The sequence below is a fragment of the Dermacentor albipictus genome, chromosome 5, assembly GCF_038994185.2.
Source record: "Dermacentor albipictus isolate Rhodes 1998 colony chromosome 5, USDA_Dalb.pri_finalv2, whole genome shotgun sequence".
Lineage (NCBI taxonomy): Eukaryota > Metazoa > Arthropoda > Arachnida > Ixodida > Ixodidae > Dermacentor > Dermacentor albipictus.
In genome coordinates this window covers 83,165,901-83,184,053 of record NC_091825.1, presented here as the reverse complement: position 1 = coordinate 83,184,053, position 18,153 = coordinate 83,165,901, and the positions used below count along the sequence as shown (strand labels likewise).

Sequence of the window (18,153 nt, the reverse complement as noted above, 5' to 3'; positions counted from 1 at the left end):
CTGCCTATTTAATAGTGCTTGGTGATTTCGTTGCTGTCTGACCAAGCGTTCTCGTGTGTTTCACACGAGGAGGCCCGACCTCGAAGGAGGGGTCTCCGGCTCTGGGCGGAGGGGCATTTCTCGTGCAGACCGGTGTGCTACGTCGTTCTAGTTAGGGCGGCTCTATTCGGTGGGGGAGGCTATGCGCGCTGGGAACCACATGACTGCGGTGCTATCGAAGTGCTGTCGACCAGCTTTCCTTAGGATCTGGCGAGCTTCAGAGGAAATGCGCCACCGCGCGTAGTTATAAACTGCGTATTGTGAGTCGCTAATAACTACCTGGCAGAGGGGGTCGGTAAGCGCAGTCGCAACCTCTTCAGCTGTTTCTGCGTATTCCTTGCTGACACTACGCGCGTGCGTAAGCCCAGAGTTAACGTTTACGACTACCACCGCGAACTGGTATACCAAAGCACCACCGTGAACTACAGCAACGCTGCAGTGACTTGACACGGGCCTGGCGTCAGCCCCCATTATGTTCGCGACGCATGTTTTGCGCTATACAGGCGGCGACCCCCATGCCGTTGATGTCGGGTGGGATTACCTGTTTCTGACCTTGTTAGGCGTGCTAATTGAAGCCGAGTTTTCGCAGGATGTACCGACCCGTGGCTGTCAGGGACATCCGTTTGATTTGCGAGGCTCTTTGCGCACCCACGATTTCCTTAAGCGTGTTGTATACCCCCACTGTAGCAAACGAGCAGTACTCGTGGACTCGGGTAGGCCAAGGGCGATCTTGTAAGCCTTGCGTATAAGGTTGCTAGTTTCTCCCCTTCGGTGACATTGCAGTTGTGGAAGGCAGCTACATAAGTAATGTGACTGATTGCGAAGGAGTGTATGATGCGCATGACTCTGTCCTCCTTCGTGCGCGTGTCCTTGTTTGTAAGGCGTTTTATGAGGCGGGTAGCCGATGTAACCTTGCCTTGGATCTTGCGGTTAGCTTCTGCGTTTGACCCGTTGGCTGCTATATGCATTCCGAGGGTGCGCATCTTTGGGACTTGGGGAACACAGGAGCCGTCTTCCGTGTACCGGAGTACTTCATCCCATTGGCGCGACTGGCTGGTAGGCTTGGGCCGGTGGCTTCGGCGGTTGAACAGCAGCTCCGACTTGAGTGGACCGCCGCTTGTAAGGTGCATTCCATCTCACCGTCGCTACCCTTGTCGATACAGAGGGAGATGTCGTCGGCATATAAGGAGTGATGAAGGCCGTCAATCTCGTCAAGGTGGGCCGGGAGACCCTGCATCATGACAATAATTTATGAGATAATAATTTTGCAAGAGCGGTAATTAGACGATCGCTACGAGGCCAATTTTCTATGTTTATTACATACAGACTACTATAATTTATGTTGTTTTGTTCCCTTTCTTATGTTACACATGTTTCTGTGCTGTTCAAGTCACATTACCATAGCTTGTTCGTGGACCATGGTATAGGAATGTGTACATCGTATCAAATTGTTCATATCAATTCATGCTCCCCAAGCACGATAAATCGAGGTGATGAACACCGAGTACGTTCAATCTGTGGGTAGGACAATACGTGCTGAGCCAAAGACGGGACGTCCTTCCGGCACACATTTAAAATAATTCCACGGTGGCCGCATTTCCATGGGGACGAAATGCGAAAACACCCGTGTACTTAGATTTAGGTGCACGTTAAAGAACCCCAGGTGTTCAAAATTTCCGGAGTCCCCCACTACGGCGTGCCTCATAATCAGAAAGTGGTTTTGGCACGTAAAACCCCATAATTAAGATTTTTTTTAATAATTCCATGTCTTCGAGTAAAACGAATTGACCATCCGTCGTTTCCGAACCACTGCTCTCTCTCTGGCCTGATGTGACTGTTAGAAAAATGACGGGCTTCATCGTGTCTTGATTTCCCTGTCCTCTTCAAGCTCTTACATGACCTTACACACGTGGGACGGTAAACGCCTATGTAGGAGGTGACACTGAAAATTGACTTCCGCCGATTTTAGCCGCTGGCACGTTGTTGATCCATGGCGTAGTCGCGAAGGCGATCGATCGCCCCTTTTCTTTTCTTGTTAAGATGTAATATCAAAACAAAACAAGGGTTGAAAAAAAATCGGGCATGTTGAAAGAGGGCGCCGAAGCTGAAAAGCATAAAAGGCGGTTGAAGGCGATCGATCGCCCCTTTTCTTTTCTTGTTAAGATGTAATATCAAAACAAAACAAGGGTTGAAAAAAAATCGGGCATGTTGAAAGAGGGCGCCGAAGCTGAAAAGCATAAAAGGCGGTTGAAACGAGGTAGAACAGCGGCACAAAGAAATGTAGGGCTTCGTAGGATCGTCGCCGCTTCCACAAAACATGCCGTTGTGCCGCCATATGCCCTCATTATCTCATCACAAAGCCTGCGATCTAAATATTTCTGTAAAGCCACATCCAAAATACAAAGCTCAAAATTAGGTTTGCGCCGATCCCTCGAAATATACAGCGCACAGGTGCGATATCGCCACCCCTTTGCCCTTCCACATGTGTTGCTCATAAGCCGCAGCTGTTGGTTTTGGCAAAGGGGTCGCGATATGCCATCAACGTCTACGCAGATTAATTTTCTGTTCACAATCCGCTCTCGCATTTGATTCCAGACCGTAGCGGCTATGTCTCGATATGAGTGGAATGAAAAGCGCTGACGAATGAGCCTATTCCGCGAGAAGTAGCTGTCTTCGTCAAAAACACTTTTTTCTGAGATAAATTCCAAAGCGATTGCGCGAATAGACGTCCCTTCCGCTATAGCGTATTCCGGAAAGGTATTCTCGCCTCTGATATGTGCGGAACAGATATATAGTATAGCGGTTGGTGCGGATGGACATCAGAAATTGCAGGGAAGTGTTCTCACTGAGTTAGAAACACGTGTTTGTGTTCTTTTCCCGTTTTTAGCACGTGCGATATAGCTTGCGACGGGCTCGGGCGACTGTTCTTTTTTTTTACCTTTATGGTATGAATCCGAATGCGCAAAGCGAGTTTGCGCGACAATATCCTGTTTAGACGCATTGCTTTTGTTTACAGAACACGTAGATAATAAAAAAAATTTATGCGCGGATCTGCTATCGCAAGCACCAGGGACCAGTGGAGCTGGGGGAAGGCCAGTAGAGTAGTTATAACCAACCGGTTACAATTTGTTCAATGAAACCTCTATATATCGATAACTTTTCCTGTGTGAGGCCAGCTTAGACTCGACAGAGTGATTAGTGGGATTCCATTGAGATTTGTTTACGTAGGGGTTAGCGCAAGAACATTGTGCACACAGAAAAAGGCTGTGTAAGATTTCAAAGTTTCGTAAACGCACCTAAGAACACCAAATGTAGTCTGGTGACCCCCTAAAGGGTTCTGTCATAGCGCAAGTTCAACTGGGGCACATACAACCCTTGGTTTGTTCGCTCCCGTTTCCATGAAGACACCTGAGCTGAGTGCATATATTTACAGAGGCAACAAATACCTCAGAGTTGGTCACACGTCCTCAAACGGGATTAATCAACGACGATACTCATTTTGTTCTCAACAGCAATACAATTCATGTGACCGGAAAGCCTTTGTTTCAGCTTTCTGTCGCTTCTGCGTGTAATTTACGTTCAAGTGTTTCATATTACCGCTCTATTTATTGCGCGTCTTCATCAACCCAGTTTATTACTTTCTATCAAGAAAACTTCAGCTCGAAATTCTAAGTCGGTGACGTAATTGGGCCGCATTCACGCCGATATATTTATTCATTCATCTACCTCTCAGGCTCTAGAAGGAATACTGCGTGAGGGGGGACGTTGTTACATAATAACAAAAAAGGAGCAAGAAAGTTATACAATGTTATAAATTTATAACGGCGTCACGAATTGCTTTCCGACCCCATTTCAGTTACACCTGCGTATGTGTACCTGTATTATTGGATACAGGGGACATGTGCGTATATATATCCTTCGCTAAAAGTTTTACAGCTGTTGTTGTTCCTGCCAGAGAAGCCGTCATCCCACGCACGTAGGTGCCCAGAAAGCTTTCTCTTGTCGGAAGTACAGGGAGCCGAGAGACCGTGCTTACGCCTCCATTAAACATCAAAGCACTTAAACCGCAACAAATTGTGTGCCGCTGAGTGGCTTCAAAACATGTGGCAATAACTGCGCTGCCATTGTAAGTCAGCATCGGGGCAATAAAATAGATACAATTGCGCGCACAGGCACACTGCGGGCTAAAATGCGGCCATCACCATTAACATAGGCCGTTTTATTCTTCAAAATACTGGTTCAATCGCCGTACTTTGCCATTCGCATCGCTCTATACCCAAGAAGAGACATGGTTTAGCCTTATGCACTACCACTCAGAATTCACGTTAACTCTGCCGAAACCATCAAAATCGTGAAAGTATTAGTTTGAAATTTCGCGATGCTTCTGTTAAGTGCGACCGCAAGCTTCCGCCAAATTTGTTCACCCAAAGCTCCTACACGCAGTCTCGAACACACAGGTTACTTGCCAGTGGTGTGTCGCTGTTCTTCACGGTAGATTGAAGTGGCAGCTTAATATTCAATCACGTCGACGAACCAGCTGGCCTACTACAGCACCTTATTGTTTTCTTATTCTTCTTTTTGAATACTATTGGCCTCTAAACATTCGACATTGTCTTATTAATGAAAAACATATACTCTTTCAGGTGTACCCCTACTCACTTGTTATAACATGTATTTGAGTCTTAAAAAACAGGTCTGGAGATTATTGCCTTTTTATTTTCAGCAAAGCATAGGCGCACTGTCCATCTACGCAGCCAGCTTGACCATTGTCACAAGTAAGTGTTGACACTATAAATACTAGAAGGCAAACATGTTGGTTTAGTCGGTCTTGCATGGCTATGCAAAATACATTAGCGCAGAACCCATAAAGCGCCACAAACACAATCGTCCTCATTCATTGTGTGTTTAAGCCAGGGATTTTGTCACGTCATGAAGGTAGCATAAGTTATTCCTGTACAGAAAGCAGTTTCTAGAGTGAGCACGAACCAAGAGGCATAAACTGTTCTAAGAGTCGTACACGAGATTAGTACAATATTACTAGTGAAGAAATGTGCGTACGCTTTATTGAAAATATAATATTACTCCCCTCATTGAGCCGTTACCGGGTATTTCCTTCACCTTACAGGCAATTAGGGTAAATCTAGCTGTGAGCAAAGCCTTGTCACAGATGATTTATCATGTACATTACCGGCGTCTGATGTACTCACAAAAGCGACAGCGAATGACTGTAAAACGAAAACCTGACACGTGTTGATTGATGTTAGGTCCTAAGGCCGGAATGCCCTGCTCTTAAGGTCATGAAGCTGACAATGTAGTTCGTCTGACGGAGAGTCGATAATGAGGCTTAGGAATATTCGAGGTTTTATTTCCTTTTTCATTACCCATGTTCATCAGTTCTTTTTCTCCTAGCTTTATGATCACTGTCATCCTATTATCTTGTCCCCCTCTCTAGTAACTCGACGCTTAGTGATACGCAAGAAGACATTATTTTACGGTTACTTCTCACTTTTTTATTCCAATCTGGTTCTCTATCTGTTTTTCAGTTATTGTCTATATAGCAGACGGTTAATTTGACGAATACTAAGGTCTTCTGCTTTCTTGATGCCGACGCAGTGCATGTTCCTGACTGGACATTTCACATTTCAGTTTTTGGAGCACCCCTTATCTGGTGCAACATCGTAATCGGAGTATGCGGAACTCTCTACACGGCACTGGTGAGTGTTGCTGCACAGTAAACCTAGCGCAATGCTATCATCCTAACATGACCTGTCAAACTGTCACTTAATAATATCTCAGGAATAGTAGGCGCGTGGCATTATTTTGAAGTGATGTGGTGCAGAATTTCTGAAATTATGTTATGTAATAACCCAGTGGACAGGAGTAGCCGTCAGTGGCGTACGGCAACAGAGCCTCGTATATTTATTTTCGACTCAATAAAACAAAAACAAAGGAAAGTAAGACTAGCGTGGTCAAAAGCATTAGCTCTGTGTTATGACACCGTAGGAGCTGCCGATCGCGCGTTGAGTGTAAGCCTTGACTTTCCTGTCGTATGCAAAGCAAGCTTGTGCAGTGATGTAAAAAACTCTGTATAAAATGGAACTCCGCTTTATTCGTCTTTTTGTCGTGCACCGCAAGAAATTGTGTTTATTTACATCTACAGTACAAGATATACATATACATATAAAGCGCAAGATCGAGTACGATCTGAATAGACAACGCGAGTAGTAAACAACGGTTGGTAATTTATGATCTTGATGATGGACAAGTGCAAATGCGAGGCGAGCATATATGCACGCTCCGATTTAAGTCTATTGCCAGAAGAAGAAACGTGAAGGTGGAGTGGAAACTGTTTGCCTTTATTTGTGCAGAAACGGTGTCATAATTTTAACCTTGAAAGTCGGCACGCTATGGAAATTCCAAAGCAAAGCTTTCTACCTCTCTTTCCCCTAGTTTCGCCTGTCGTTCATTGGCTTGCTGTGTCATGTAGCACCATGGGAGTTGGTGGTTTCGTATACAGCACACACAGAATAGTGTCATCTAGATTAGTTGTTTTCTGCCTAATAAAACAATAAACAATGACACAAAGCCCATACCTCTGATGCCGTTTTTTTAGGTATGATTACAGCAAACAGAATACTTAGTAGAATAACGCTATATATAAATTTTTTCTTAGAACACGCTATATTTGGCCTATACCATTCTTGGGTAACTTGGTATGTACCCCCTTTCGGCCGATCCAACAGAATATTGGAATGTGCCACACTGATACAGGGGCTATTCAGTCCCTAAATGTATTCAAACGTGCGTCGTACTTCTCTGTGTAAACACATCATTTCACTATGCTTCCATCGACAAGCATCAAACACCACCTTAGTTCTAGTGACATTGCTGCGTCCACCTCTAACAATATGCATCCACCTGGATGGGTGCTTGTATATCGGCATAGCTTGAGAATGGTGCAGTGGTCAAACATAAACATTGCGTTAGGTAAGAGTTGACCAAGATTACTCGTGGCATAAGTTGCAAAAAAAACCGTGTAATTGTACACAAATCTGATTACGTTGTATAATAATTAAGTAACCGCTTCATGAAGGCTTCCCTTAATATTATTTCTAAAGTATGGTTTGCATTTGCATACTCTTAATTTTATTCATTTTTTACAGTAAGCCCTCACTTTTACTGCTGTGACACTAATGAAGTAAACAATTTCATTATAAGTTAGCACAAGATAAAGATCGCGACACACAGCTGAATAGCTACATTGACTATATCGACATAAATGCAAGCGCACCAGCGAGGTCTTCTAATATAGATAATCCGATAATCTGATCAAAATCTGCTACGTTATAGCTTCACGCCATGGTTTATCACCATCCAGGCTTCGTCATTTCCCGCTTCCATAGCGTATCAGTTTATTAACCTTTCATACAGTAACAATAATGGCAAGAACAATAACTTCAGCGGAGCCGAAATTTGCGTAAGGATGCTTTCATTTTCGTGGAACCAGCACTGCAATTGTTGCACTGAGCGTGTTGGTGCACTTTCAATGCCACTGAAAGCTGCAAAGCCACGAGCGGCAAAAGTGCCGGGGACAAGAACAGTGACTGTAGTCGTCCTTTTGCGTCCCTTCCCACAATTTTTCATTAGCGTTAGTTTGTATACGTTCTGCATGGCTGGCTTGTGCACCTTCATCAACGCGTCTATACTATTCGTATACCTCTTTGCCGTCGTCTGAGTTGTTCATGTTCTCCGCCCCATTTGATGCATGGGCTGTGCAGTGCCTTTCAAGCTGCAGTTGTTTGATATGCCATTCTTCCTATCTTTCACCTCTCCCGGAAACCCACAATAGGGTGGATTGAGAGGCGTTGTTTGGACGGACTGCATGCAGCTAGTCTTCATTCTACTCGGGCCCACAACGGTCATCGCGAAGATCATCGTGGATTCTACTAGTTCTAGAGGTGCCTCGCAGGCACTCCATGAACTGGATCTTCGCACTTACGTGGGAAAGTGAGTTTCTTGCTTCTTGTCCAAAATTTGCCTTGTAATCTCTGCAGTAGGGCTCACCGCTAAAAGACACCTACTTTGTTCTTTTCTTTTGCAATGCCAGGCCTTCGCGCTTTCCTGCCGGCCTCTTCTCACCCCTGAACGCATAATGATGGGGCCGTCCTACCCGCGCAATATTGCAATGTTTTTCTACAAGGTCCTAACAAAAGATGCCAGTATTTGCGACATGTTTGGCCTGTATAAAGAAGTAAATGGCAAAATAAATCAAAAGAAGAATATAGGGTAACATAACGCCTAAAAGTAGGAGCTAGGATCAAGGCTGCAGGCATATGAGCTATGTGGGGCACAATAAGTAGAAAAATAAAGGAAAACACTGGTTTGTATCTGCAAACATATGAAGGCAGGCTTTTGTATGGAAAAGCAACCTCCAAGCGCCGTGTCAATTCGATAACAGCCGGAGGGTCGCCTCGGATTCAGAGTCCTGGGAAAGCATTCGGTCGCATCCTGCTGAAATGAGCACCGGTAATTCATTGGCGCAGTGAAAAGGAAAGGAGAAGTTACGGGCACTTGACCAGAGATATAGGCGTGATGTCAAGGCGCACGATGGAGGAGGAGAGGGATGACGTCACTGTGTGCGTTGAGAGGCTCGGTGGCGACGGAATGGTGCCGCCAGCGGTGTTCGCCCTTGCTGTATGGGAAGTACCTAGCCAGGCTGCCGGCAAAAAAAAAATAATAATCTCAGCTTTCTTCGCCCTTCTTGCGAGTAAATTTGCTGGGCATCACTTTGCTGGACATACTTCTATTACAGGTGCCCCCTTGATATCTTGCCGAAAGCGCAGATAGGCGCACATACTACGCAGTTGCGGGGAGGCCGTTCTGCTAGAAGCAGCGGCCAAAATTAGTGTTTGCTTGAACGAACTGGTAAATTCACTGTACATGAGCCCCACCTTTATTTCACCGCGTCTGTATAACAAAAATTAGTGTCACCAGTAGCCGATGCAGCTATGCATACACGGTGCGCTTGTTCTTGGATGTACTTCTTGTACTGGACAGTGAACTCCTCGGAATGGTGCACCTTTCTCAAGTGACCATGTCGGTCTCCATAACACTGCACAATACAAACTGCCACGGATAGCCTGACTTCCCAGCTACGCTAACGCGGCTTTTGTGGCTTTTACAGTGCTGTCATGTGATCGGGAAGCCCTTCTGTGTGCTCACACCCCAATTGCAGACTAGTGTGAATTACTTCCTATTTGACCTCGCGTAAACATCTCATCAGATTTATAGTATCAAAAGGCTCACGACGAAAAAGAGTTTTACCATGCTTTAATATAGGTATCACACGAGCTGTTTCCCAATAATCAGGGACACACTCGTTTATCCTCAAGTCATTCAGTTTGCAAGCGCGTGTCCCCCATTAAGGCCCACGTTTTGGAACACACTGTATGTAATAGAAGGTGGGCCTTAATATGCTGTAAGCGACACGCATATCAAATGAGTAACTGTTCCCTACTGTCATTTCTTTTCAGTGTGGCGCTCGACATCACTCACGATGAGAACGTCTGGTCTGCATTTGTAGCATCAACGACGGCTTCCATCTACCGAGTAGGTTTGGACCAAGTTGTTGTGCAGAGGTGCATGGCTTCACGAACTTTAGGCAGCGCCCAGAGGTATGTCCAAACGGCCGACAAGTGTGGCTGAGGGTGCTTTTGAGATGGATACGCCTCATAAGGTGTTATGACTGTCGCAAGAAAACCTTATTGGAGTTATATTTGTACTAAATAGGTAAATTAGCGGCAAACAATGTATTGAGCCGTTTGAGCTTTTTTTTTTAGTTCCGCCGTTTCTGTCTCTTGAGGAGTTACTTTTGTGACTCAAATATGTTACACGAGATATAGGCTTGAAAGCATTACTGTAGCATGGCTTTACGGTGGAATAAAATCAGGCTATCGTCAGAGTAAAAGTTGTGCTTCCTACAGAACAAGTTCTCGGAACAAAGTTTAACCAGCTTGTTTTGCGGGTACGGCTGTCCTTTCAAATTTTAATCAAATTTCAAGGGTTTCGCATGCTCATATTTCATAGGTTTATTCTGCCGTTTTATATGAGAATGCGAGAACTCGCCGTAAATTGAGTTCAATATTTCACAAAAGTTACTCTCGTTTCAAATGCGGCCAGAACTTTCCTTTTTCTTTTTTTAGGCAAACCCGCTAAATATTAAGCTAACCTTTTTTATTGATGTAACATATATTGAGCAGTGAGTTGAAACGGAACAAACGAAAAAAAGGAAACGATATTTTTGACCTCAACAAGAACGTAACGGAGACTTCATTAATTATTTTGTTTTGGAGTGAAACCGAAATATTTTCGATCGGTTTTCGGTTCAAGGGGAAAGCCGGCAATGCGAAACAACCGACCTCATGGAACGCCAGACTAAGCGCGTATCTCAGGGGTTCGCATAAACACGCATCTCTGGCAGGAATGATGGGAGCGATATCTGGTCGAGCGCTCCACTAGTCTAAGCCTGTCACTCGGTGCTCTATGAGATCTGCGTCGTAGCAAAACCCAGGGCGTCGGCGCTGAAGAGCTTATCGTTTTGTTTTCTACACGTACAACGCTTTCTTACGCGAGTTTTATCCTTCGTGTATGTTCCTTTAAGTTCGTTTTATCGGGACAACGTTCTCGAATTTTGGCGAGTGCCCTCGATGACGTGCTGCTTCTCAGACCATGCTCAGTACCTTGACTCAAGGCACTGAACATGATCTCTAAAATCATAATTCGCTTATTGAGAAAAAGAAATACTACGTTTTTATCCTTAATTGCATTGGAAATTTTTTTCATGCGAACGAAAACCGTTATGAATCGTTATGAATAACCTTTTTTTATAGTTCTAGAGCATAACCAGAACGGAACTTTTTTAAGTGTAACGAAACCAAAACCAGAACAAAAACATTTCATTCCGGCAGACTGATATTGCGTAATTACAGGCGAAATAACTGCAAGGTCAAACATCAAGATATTCGATAAGATGAACCAAAGAAAAAAAGAATATATACAATCACCTCCACAACGACCACACTGACTACATGTCAACCATGGTCTAGCTCTTCAGTGATCGCGGCATAATTTTCACGTGGTGTCTGTGTTTATTCGAGCAGCTGCACAATAAAATATTTTCCCTTCTTTTCTTTTTTCTTTCAGAACCGTCTTGATGGGATCACTCATGCTTGTTGCCGTGTATGCCACCAATTTAGCTGTCACTGTGGCCTTGATAGTTTGGTTTTGGGGCTGTGACCCGAAGTTGTCCGGCGCTATCAATAGCTATGACCAGGCAAGTAAACTTGCTCTGATTATCCTAAATCAAGTTTGTGATGCAATAAAATGCAGCGTTTAGGTCGGCTTGTAAACAACATTTTCAAGATGTGCAGTGCTGAGAATAGGAGCGCACGAAGGACACAGCGAGTGCAAATAGCGTAAACTTACTAATTCCATGTTGTCTTTTGTTTCTAACAGCCGCCACACATACTACTTAGACAAAAAATTTAAAAGAAAGAACCGCAGCTAATACAAAATGAGGTATTTTATCCCAGACACTGCCACATAACTGAATTGCTCTGGAAGGCAAAAATGGCATTTGTTTACTGATACGGACAAAAAGCAAAAGCTTCTGCACTTATCGTCACATTTGGAAACTATTGGTACAAAATTTTTATCTTGTGTGTCTACTTTTACTTTCCACCTAGACTGACACTCTTGTCAACTTGAACCGTCATTTTGCATGGCGCGGAGTAATATAACGAGAATTACAGAATGATGTACCAGAGAAGGATGACAGTGCAACCCTTGTTTCGTGAGGGCTGGCAAGGATTGCGTTCAGTCGTCCTTGCCTGGTGAATCTTTCACTACTTATCTATAGCTGTACTCAACGCTACACAATACAAGCAAGCTCACTATTCTCAACCGAAGCCTGCTAGCAAGATAATAACAATAAAAAAATTGGCAGTCGTGCCTCCAAGTGCTCCTAGTTTTTAAACCTCTTCGACGTCCTGGTAATTCACTCACAAATTTAATTTAGAGTGAAAAAATAAGTTTGTAGAAGTTCAGGCTTTTAGTGCAGCGATTCTGCGATTTTGAAAGAGAATGCGCCGCACCTAATTCCGACTTGGTAGCATTACTGCGCTTGCTCTTTTAGCAGCGCTCCGCATCTCCTTTAATATCGATGACTAGAAATGCAGTCCTTATTATGCGAGCATGCTGATTGTTGTAGGCGATCTTCCTATTTTAGTTGTTTTTGCGCATGCCAGCAGTTTTCATTATATATGTGTCCTCATGAACCAATGCGAAAGCAAATGTATGGTAAATCTGGTTGCCTTTATCCTGGCTTCATCGTGGGGTTTCGTTTGTGCTCAACATGACCAAATGTTATCGTACGGCAGCTAATAAATCTCAATCCTATTCCAACAGATTTTGCCGTATTATGTGAAAGCCTTCCTCGTGCACATTCCGGGATTCACTGGACTTTTCCTCGCAGCCGTTGTAAGTGCCGCAACAAGGTAAGACAAAACTGCAGATCGAGTGTAAAATAAAACCGTTTTTATTTGTTTGTATGTGTCTGTGAACATTCTGGCGATTTAAATTTCTATTTCCGTTTCATTTGTCTAACTAAAGTCTAAAACATTAGGCGAACAGCATCATTGGGATTAGATCGTCATTTTTTCGCCACACGTTCTTAACAACTGAACTGTCAACCTAACCAACTGGACCACACTTCAATCATAAGTAAAAGAAAGTACCTTGTCCTTAATGCTCAACCAAAGGCTTCCAACCAGCCCGAACCAATAGGAGTGAGTGGTCCTGAACTATTTATGCACGTATTAGTAGCAATTAGAGGACATCGAAAATAAACCCGTGGCAATCATTTTGTACCTTCATTTCTTTTTATTACATGTCCTCGGAATCCCAATTAAAAACATATTAACTTCGTGCACTGTCCTACCAGGAAGTTCAATACTTTTGTTCGTAACCTCGTTTAATCATTCTTTTATTGCATTAAATATTCCGCGAACATTCATGCTAATTTTACGCCATTGTCGTTGCTGTTGCTGTCACCGTGCTGTTCTGTATAAAATACAAGCGTGATAGAAGAATGAGCGGCCATCTTGGCATTTTCTTCATTTGCCGCTGTCTGGCACCGGCTACTTCTCAAAAGCGGGTACAGAACTTACGTCAACCCTGGGCACGCATCTACATCTTGGTACAAAGCCAAGATGCACGAAAAGAGCAAGGTGCATGGCTTGAAGCGTCTACCGCACGCATGGAAAATATTTTCGACGTATTGCCGGCGTCGCCATGTTCGTTTTACAGTGCTGATGAACAGCGCTTTTGTTGTAAATCTAAATGTGTGTAGCGCATTGATGTTATTAAGAACTGACACCTCGTGGCACCCATTTTGATCGTTGTAAGCGCGGCATTTTACGTTGCCCCAGGACAGAGGACTGCTGGCCGGGCGAGGGCCACCGTGGTTATACCGTATTTACCGTATGAGCCAGTGCCTGAAGAAAATTACTGGGAGAGCTGGAGTTCGCGTTGCATTTTCCGCACCGAGCAAGCTAGGCGCGCTGTACGGGAAGGACAACCGAACCCAGCCGAAACGCAAAGTTTCCGGCAAGAAGCACGGTTGGTGCGGTTGGTGTTGTGTACGAAATTCTGCGGTCCTGCGGCCAAAACTACGTAGGACAGCGCAGTGTAGGACAGTGTAGGAAGCGCGCCAGCGCCAAGTTTTATCGGCCAAGAGCTCAATTATCTTAAAAGTTTGATCGTTCGATCAAGCGACATCGCTGTGAGCTCGAGTTACTGGATGCGTCGACCATTCGGCATCGCAGTCGAGGGCGGGAGCGTTATCCCAGCTGGTGGTGCTGCGGCTGCGGTGAGTTGATATAGACGCCTGTTTGCGTGCGCGGTAACTGGCGGAAGCACGGCCTCAAGCGCTAAGTTCAACCCGCGGCAACTACAGCGACCCAACTCGGTACAGCGCTTCTGCCCTCACACGCGCGTGGAGTCCGCACTTTGTGCGTTTTGGTCGAACGGCCGTGCTAATGCGTTCACCTGGTTTGATTGCGAAATGCAGTTATCTAGCTTATCTTCTGGTACATTCACTTCGTTAAACTGGCAAACTCGCAATTTCCTTATGCGCACGGTCCTCTCATCTCATCTCGACTTGGTGGCCTGTGTACTTGTGCTCTGCCGTAATGAAACGAGCACACTGCGTAGATACAGTTTTAAATTTGCTTTGTCCGCCTTTGCGCGCACTAGTTTCAAGTCGGCGCTCTGTGTTTTTGTGCCACTCGTCCGTCCCGTCTTTTGCGCTCTTCCCTTCCGAGACGTTGCCTTAACTGTGCCGTATCCATACATCAAAGCCGCATTTATATGTATTTCAGTTTTCTGTCTCAGCTTCGTTTCGCGGCTGAGTGACTAAACTGCACCATTCCTTTCTTACAGCACGATATCGTCAATCATCAACTCCCAGGCGGCGGTCCTCTACGTTGACGTGCTGTCCCCTAACATCAAAGGCGTGAATTCTCATGTCAAATGGATCACAAGAGCCACGGGTATGCGTCGAAACACTGTTAAACGCTACTGCGAAACAGGCTGCGTATATCGATGATATATTTTGGGCTCGGTCGCTGCTTGTTAGCTGTCGGCATGCTCATTATCTGCACTGTCCAATATATCGTGGTTATCTCTACTTCCAGCTCGCAAATAATTGTGTAGGGTTGTATTTTTAATACTACATACATTTTATTTGCAGCATTCCTTCTTGGCGTTCTGATGACGCTGTACAGCTGTGTCTGCGTCTACATGGGATCTATTACAAGGGCAAGTGTCTTTTGCAGTTATTGAAATGAAAACAAGAAACAAATTAGTCACTCTGTAGTTTCAACGGATACGCTTTTCACGAAGTAGTAGTAGTAGTGATGATGATGATGATAATAATAATAATAAGAGAAATAAAAATATTGCAAGAGAACGAGAAACGTCATAGCAACGGAAAATCTAGACGGCAGTTACCCAAACTTAATAAAGAGAGTTCGCATATACTTAAAGACACACTTAAACAGCTAAGTCAAAATTAGACGGCCCTTATGTCGCTCGTGAACTTTAATCTCAGTATTTCTCTGTATGCAGCAAAGTTCCGCAATTGAGATCACTTCCATTTTGTGAAGTGATCTAGGCTAAAATAACCAGACAAAAAATTAGTAGCTTGAAAAATCACGTGATTGTCAGCTAACTGACCATCACTTTTCATGTAAAAGTTTGTTGCTTACAGACAAGTGCTCCGGGTTCATCTTAAAGGGACACTAAAGGGGGCAAATAAAGAGCCGACATGGACTATTTAAATATCATTTCAGAAACCTCGCAATGCTTGTTTCGTGCCAGGAAAGGACTATTTTACGAGAAAATAGCATCTGAAAGGTCCGAATACCTTTTCGAAATTCAAATCTCGCGCCATCAAAGTGGGGGAGGGGTGACGTTACATTTGTCATCACCACCCTTTGCTGCCTTTGTTGAGTAAAACGGCGCCCGACAGACGGCGGCACCGAGCCAAGACCGAGAGAGCGGTGGATTCGCCACTGCAACTGTTTTTTGGTCAAGTGGCGCAGAGCGTTCGGGCATCCCGCTACATAACACGGAAGTTTAATTCTCTGCTACTTGCATTTTGTGCGACTTTGGCCAGCCAGCAAAACCAGCGCAGCACAAGACGATAACGAAGCTGCTGAAACGCGAAAGCGTGGGCGGCGCAGGGTCGAGCGAAAACGAAACCTTTCCACCTAGCGCGTCGTTTTCAAGGGTATTTTCATTGACTTATTTTGCTAAATGTCAAATAGAACTGGATACGTAGCAGTTTATTTCGTCTTGTACTACAATAATGTTTTTTGCAAAGAGTGGCTGAGTGCTAGTGACAGAATTTAACTGAGGAGTGCTTTCATCATCGGGCAACTGCTTGAATGTCCCGGGGGAGTCTCCAATCATGTCTTGCATTTACCTCACTTTCTTGATTATTAAGGCCCTGTTCGCAATCATATTGACGTCTTAGAGATTCTCAAGCACAAATGCATCACTTTAGCTAGATTTAATATTTACCTTTAGTGGCCCTTTAAGGACTACGATGCGGCACTGTTACGAGACAGAAAAAAATTCAAACGCGTTTGCCATAATTGGTGTGTCTGAGGAATACAATCTCTGACATCGCTTCCGGGCGACGCTCAAGTTCAACAAAACAATATGCGTGTGGATAAGGCAGTATCTGTAACACCGTCGTGAACGATAACTAACCTGAACAACTCTGACGCTAAAATTGTTGACGAACTTCCAGATAGTCATATGTCCTGTTATTCGTGACTTCGTCTGTATATAAAGAGACAGATATCCACGATACTACATTTAACTGCTCCTGACCCGAAGACGTATCATTCCAACGCAGGAAACGCGACCGAATGACAGCGATTTACTTTATTTCTTTTTCTTCTTTTTTGTTCACCCTGAATCAAAAGCACCAATACGTCACGTTACGGCAGCGCTTGTTTTTGCACCTACGATGTTTTGAGCAATCATTCTTGAGCACGCCAGTCATTGGGATCCGTTCAAGACACTCCACCGAGAGTTCCTGCTAGAAACTGGCATGCCTTTTCAGCTGATGAAAATAATGTATGCCGCAATGCGCACACCCAATTCTTCACGCCATCATTTCCATGAGCATCCCAGATCGTGCTATTTAATCTGTTACTCGAAACATGTGCCGTCAGCATTCTGTCATAGAAATCTATCGCGGTAATTCTTCTACTTCGACGTCGTCCAATTGGGTTTATCGACTGGGGATCGTATTCTGGTTGCTTTCCCCGCATGTCCTAGTCGTCACTCTGCCCCCCCCCCCCCTAATTTAGCACTTGATCAAAATGAACGTAAAATTGGTAATGAACTTACAAAGGAACAAAGAACAAAGAATGTCATGGCAGCATATGAGAAGGGATCAGCAAACTCCTTGAGTGTCTGCCGTTCGCATTCGTAGAATCATAAATTAAGCGTTCAAAACAGAAGCAGCTAGTGTCTGCTTTTTACATCGCTCTGTGGGTAACAAGTAAAGACGACGCTTCGAATGTGTAACAAGGCTTCTTTAAGGGTACATGAAGGCTGTGATTATGCAAGGCTAATAGAAAGTGCGTTCAAAATTTTTTTAGGTCAAACGCTCGACATTTCCACAGAGTGGGTTTTTATCAGGAAATCATAAATTTATAAGTTAGTTTAGGTAGCCGTTGTGCACGAAAGTAAGAAAATTAGACCAACTTTTTAGCGGAACAGACAGACAAGTTATCCTCATGCCGGACTTCAAGCCCATCATTCAACCAGTTCATAGCTGGTTTCGCGAATGCAAGATGTTAACGCTGCTACTTTTTCCAGTGGCATGAAAGTCGACCAATTTCACCCTGAAAAGTGGCAGTGAACAGCCGCTGACCGCAACTGTGGCGCTCTTAACAGATGCGAATAAGTGACGAGAATGTTTCGGTTTCACTGTCGGGCTAGTGTGCAGCGAGCCTTCTCACGAAGCAGCGATGCCACTGCTTGTTGCAGGTTTTGCATAAACTAACAGGCAAGTAATGCTAGCAAGTGTAACGCTATACTGAACCGACTGCAATGTGCTACTTGGGCGCGAGATTCAGCTGAAATCAGTCAGCGGCTTAGCAGTAGTACCACACTCGCGTAATATTTTTTTCTGGCAATGAAGGAAAAGCTACGAAGGCCTAGCGCCCACAAGTATCACTTCTGAAAAAAAGTTACACATTCTAAAGCGCATTAGTTTAGGCTGAGGAAGAAAAAAAAAACACAAACGCTTTGTTTACAATTGAAAAATAAGACAAAATCACTACTGTGTGTCATATGCGATATATTCTTCTCCTTTTATCTTCCCGGCTTCGGTAAGCACGAAACCGTTGCACGTGTAAGCTCGCTAATTCAGTATCTGTTCCACGAAACGAAATGCGTTGTCAGATGCTGCCGGATCTCTGGCGCAGTAAGGCACGTAGAAGCTGCACTCCTGTAGATTCTTCATTGCCACAG

At 44.4% G+C, this 18,153-nt stretch overlaps 1 protein-coding gene across 1 annotated transcript in view; it reads left to right on the top strand.

Annotated features, from left to right (window-relative positions):
• The window catches only part of LOC135905800 (sodium-coupled monocarboxylate transporter 2-like), a 58,896-nt gene that overhangs the window by 28,243 nt on the left and 12,500 nt on the right, over window positions 1–18,153 (top strand). Inside the window, exons 3-10 of the mRNA XM_065436852.2 lie at window positions 4,763–4,814; window positions 5,686–5,753; window positions 7,889–8,046; window positions 9,573–9,713; window positions 11,242–11,371; window positions 12,505–12,593; window positions 14,539–14,648; window positions 14,849–14,916. Coding sequence (XP_065292924.2) covers window positions 4,763–4,814; window positions 5,686–5,753; window positions 7,889–8,046; window positions 9,573–9,713; window positions 11,242–11,371; window positions 12,505–12,593; window positions 14,539–14,648; window positions 14,849–14,916 — 816 coding nt within the window. The remainder of the gene's footprint in view (window positions 1–4,762; window positions 4,815–5,685; window positions 5,754–7,888; window positions 8,047–9,572; window positions 9,714–11,241; window positions 11,372–12,504; window positions 12,594–14,538; window positions 14,649–14,848; window positions 14,917–18,153) is intronic.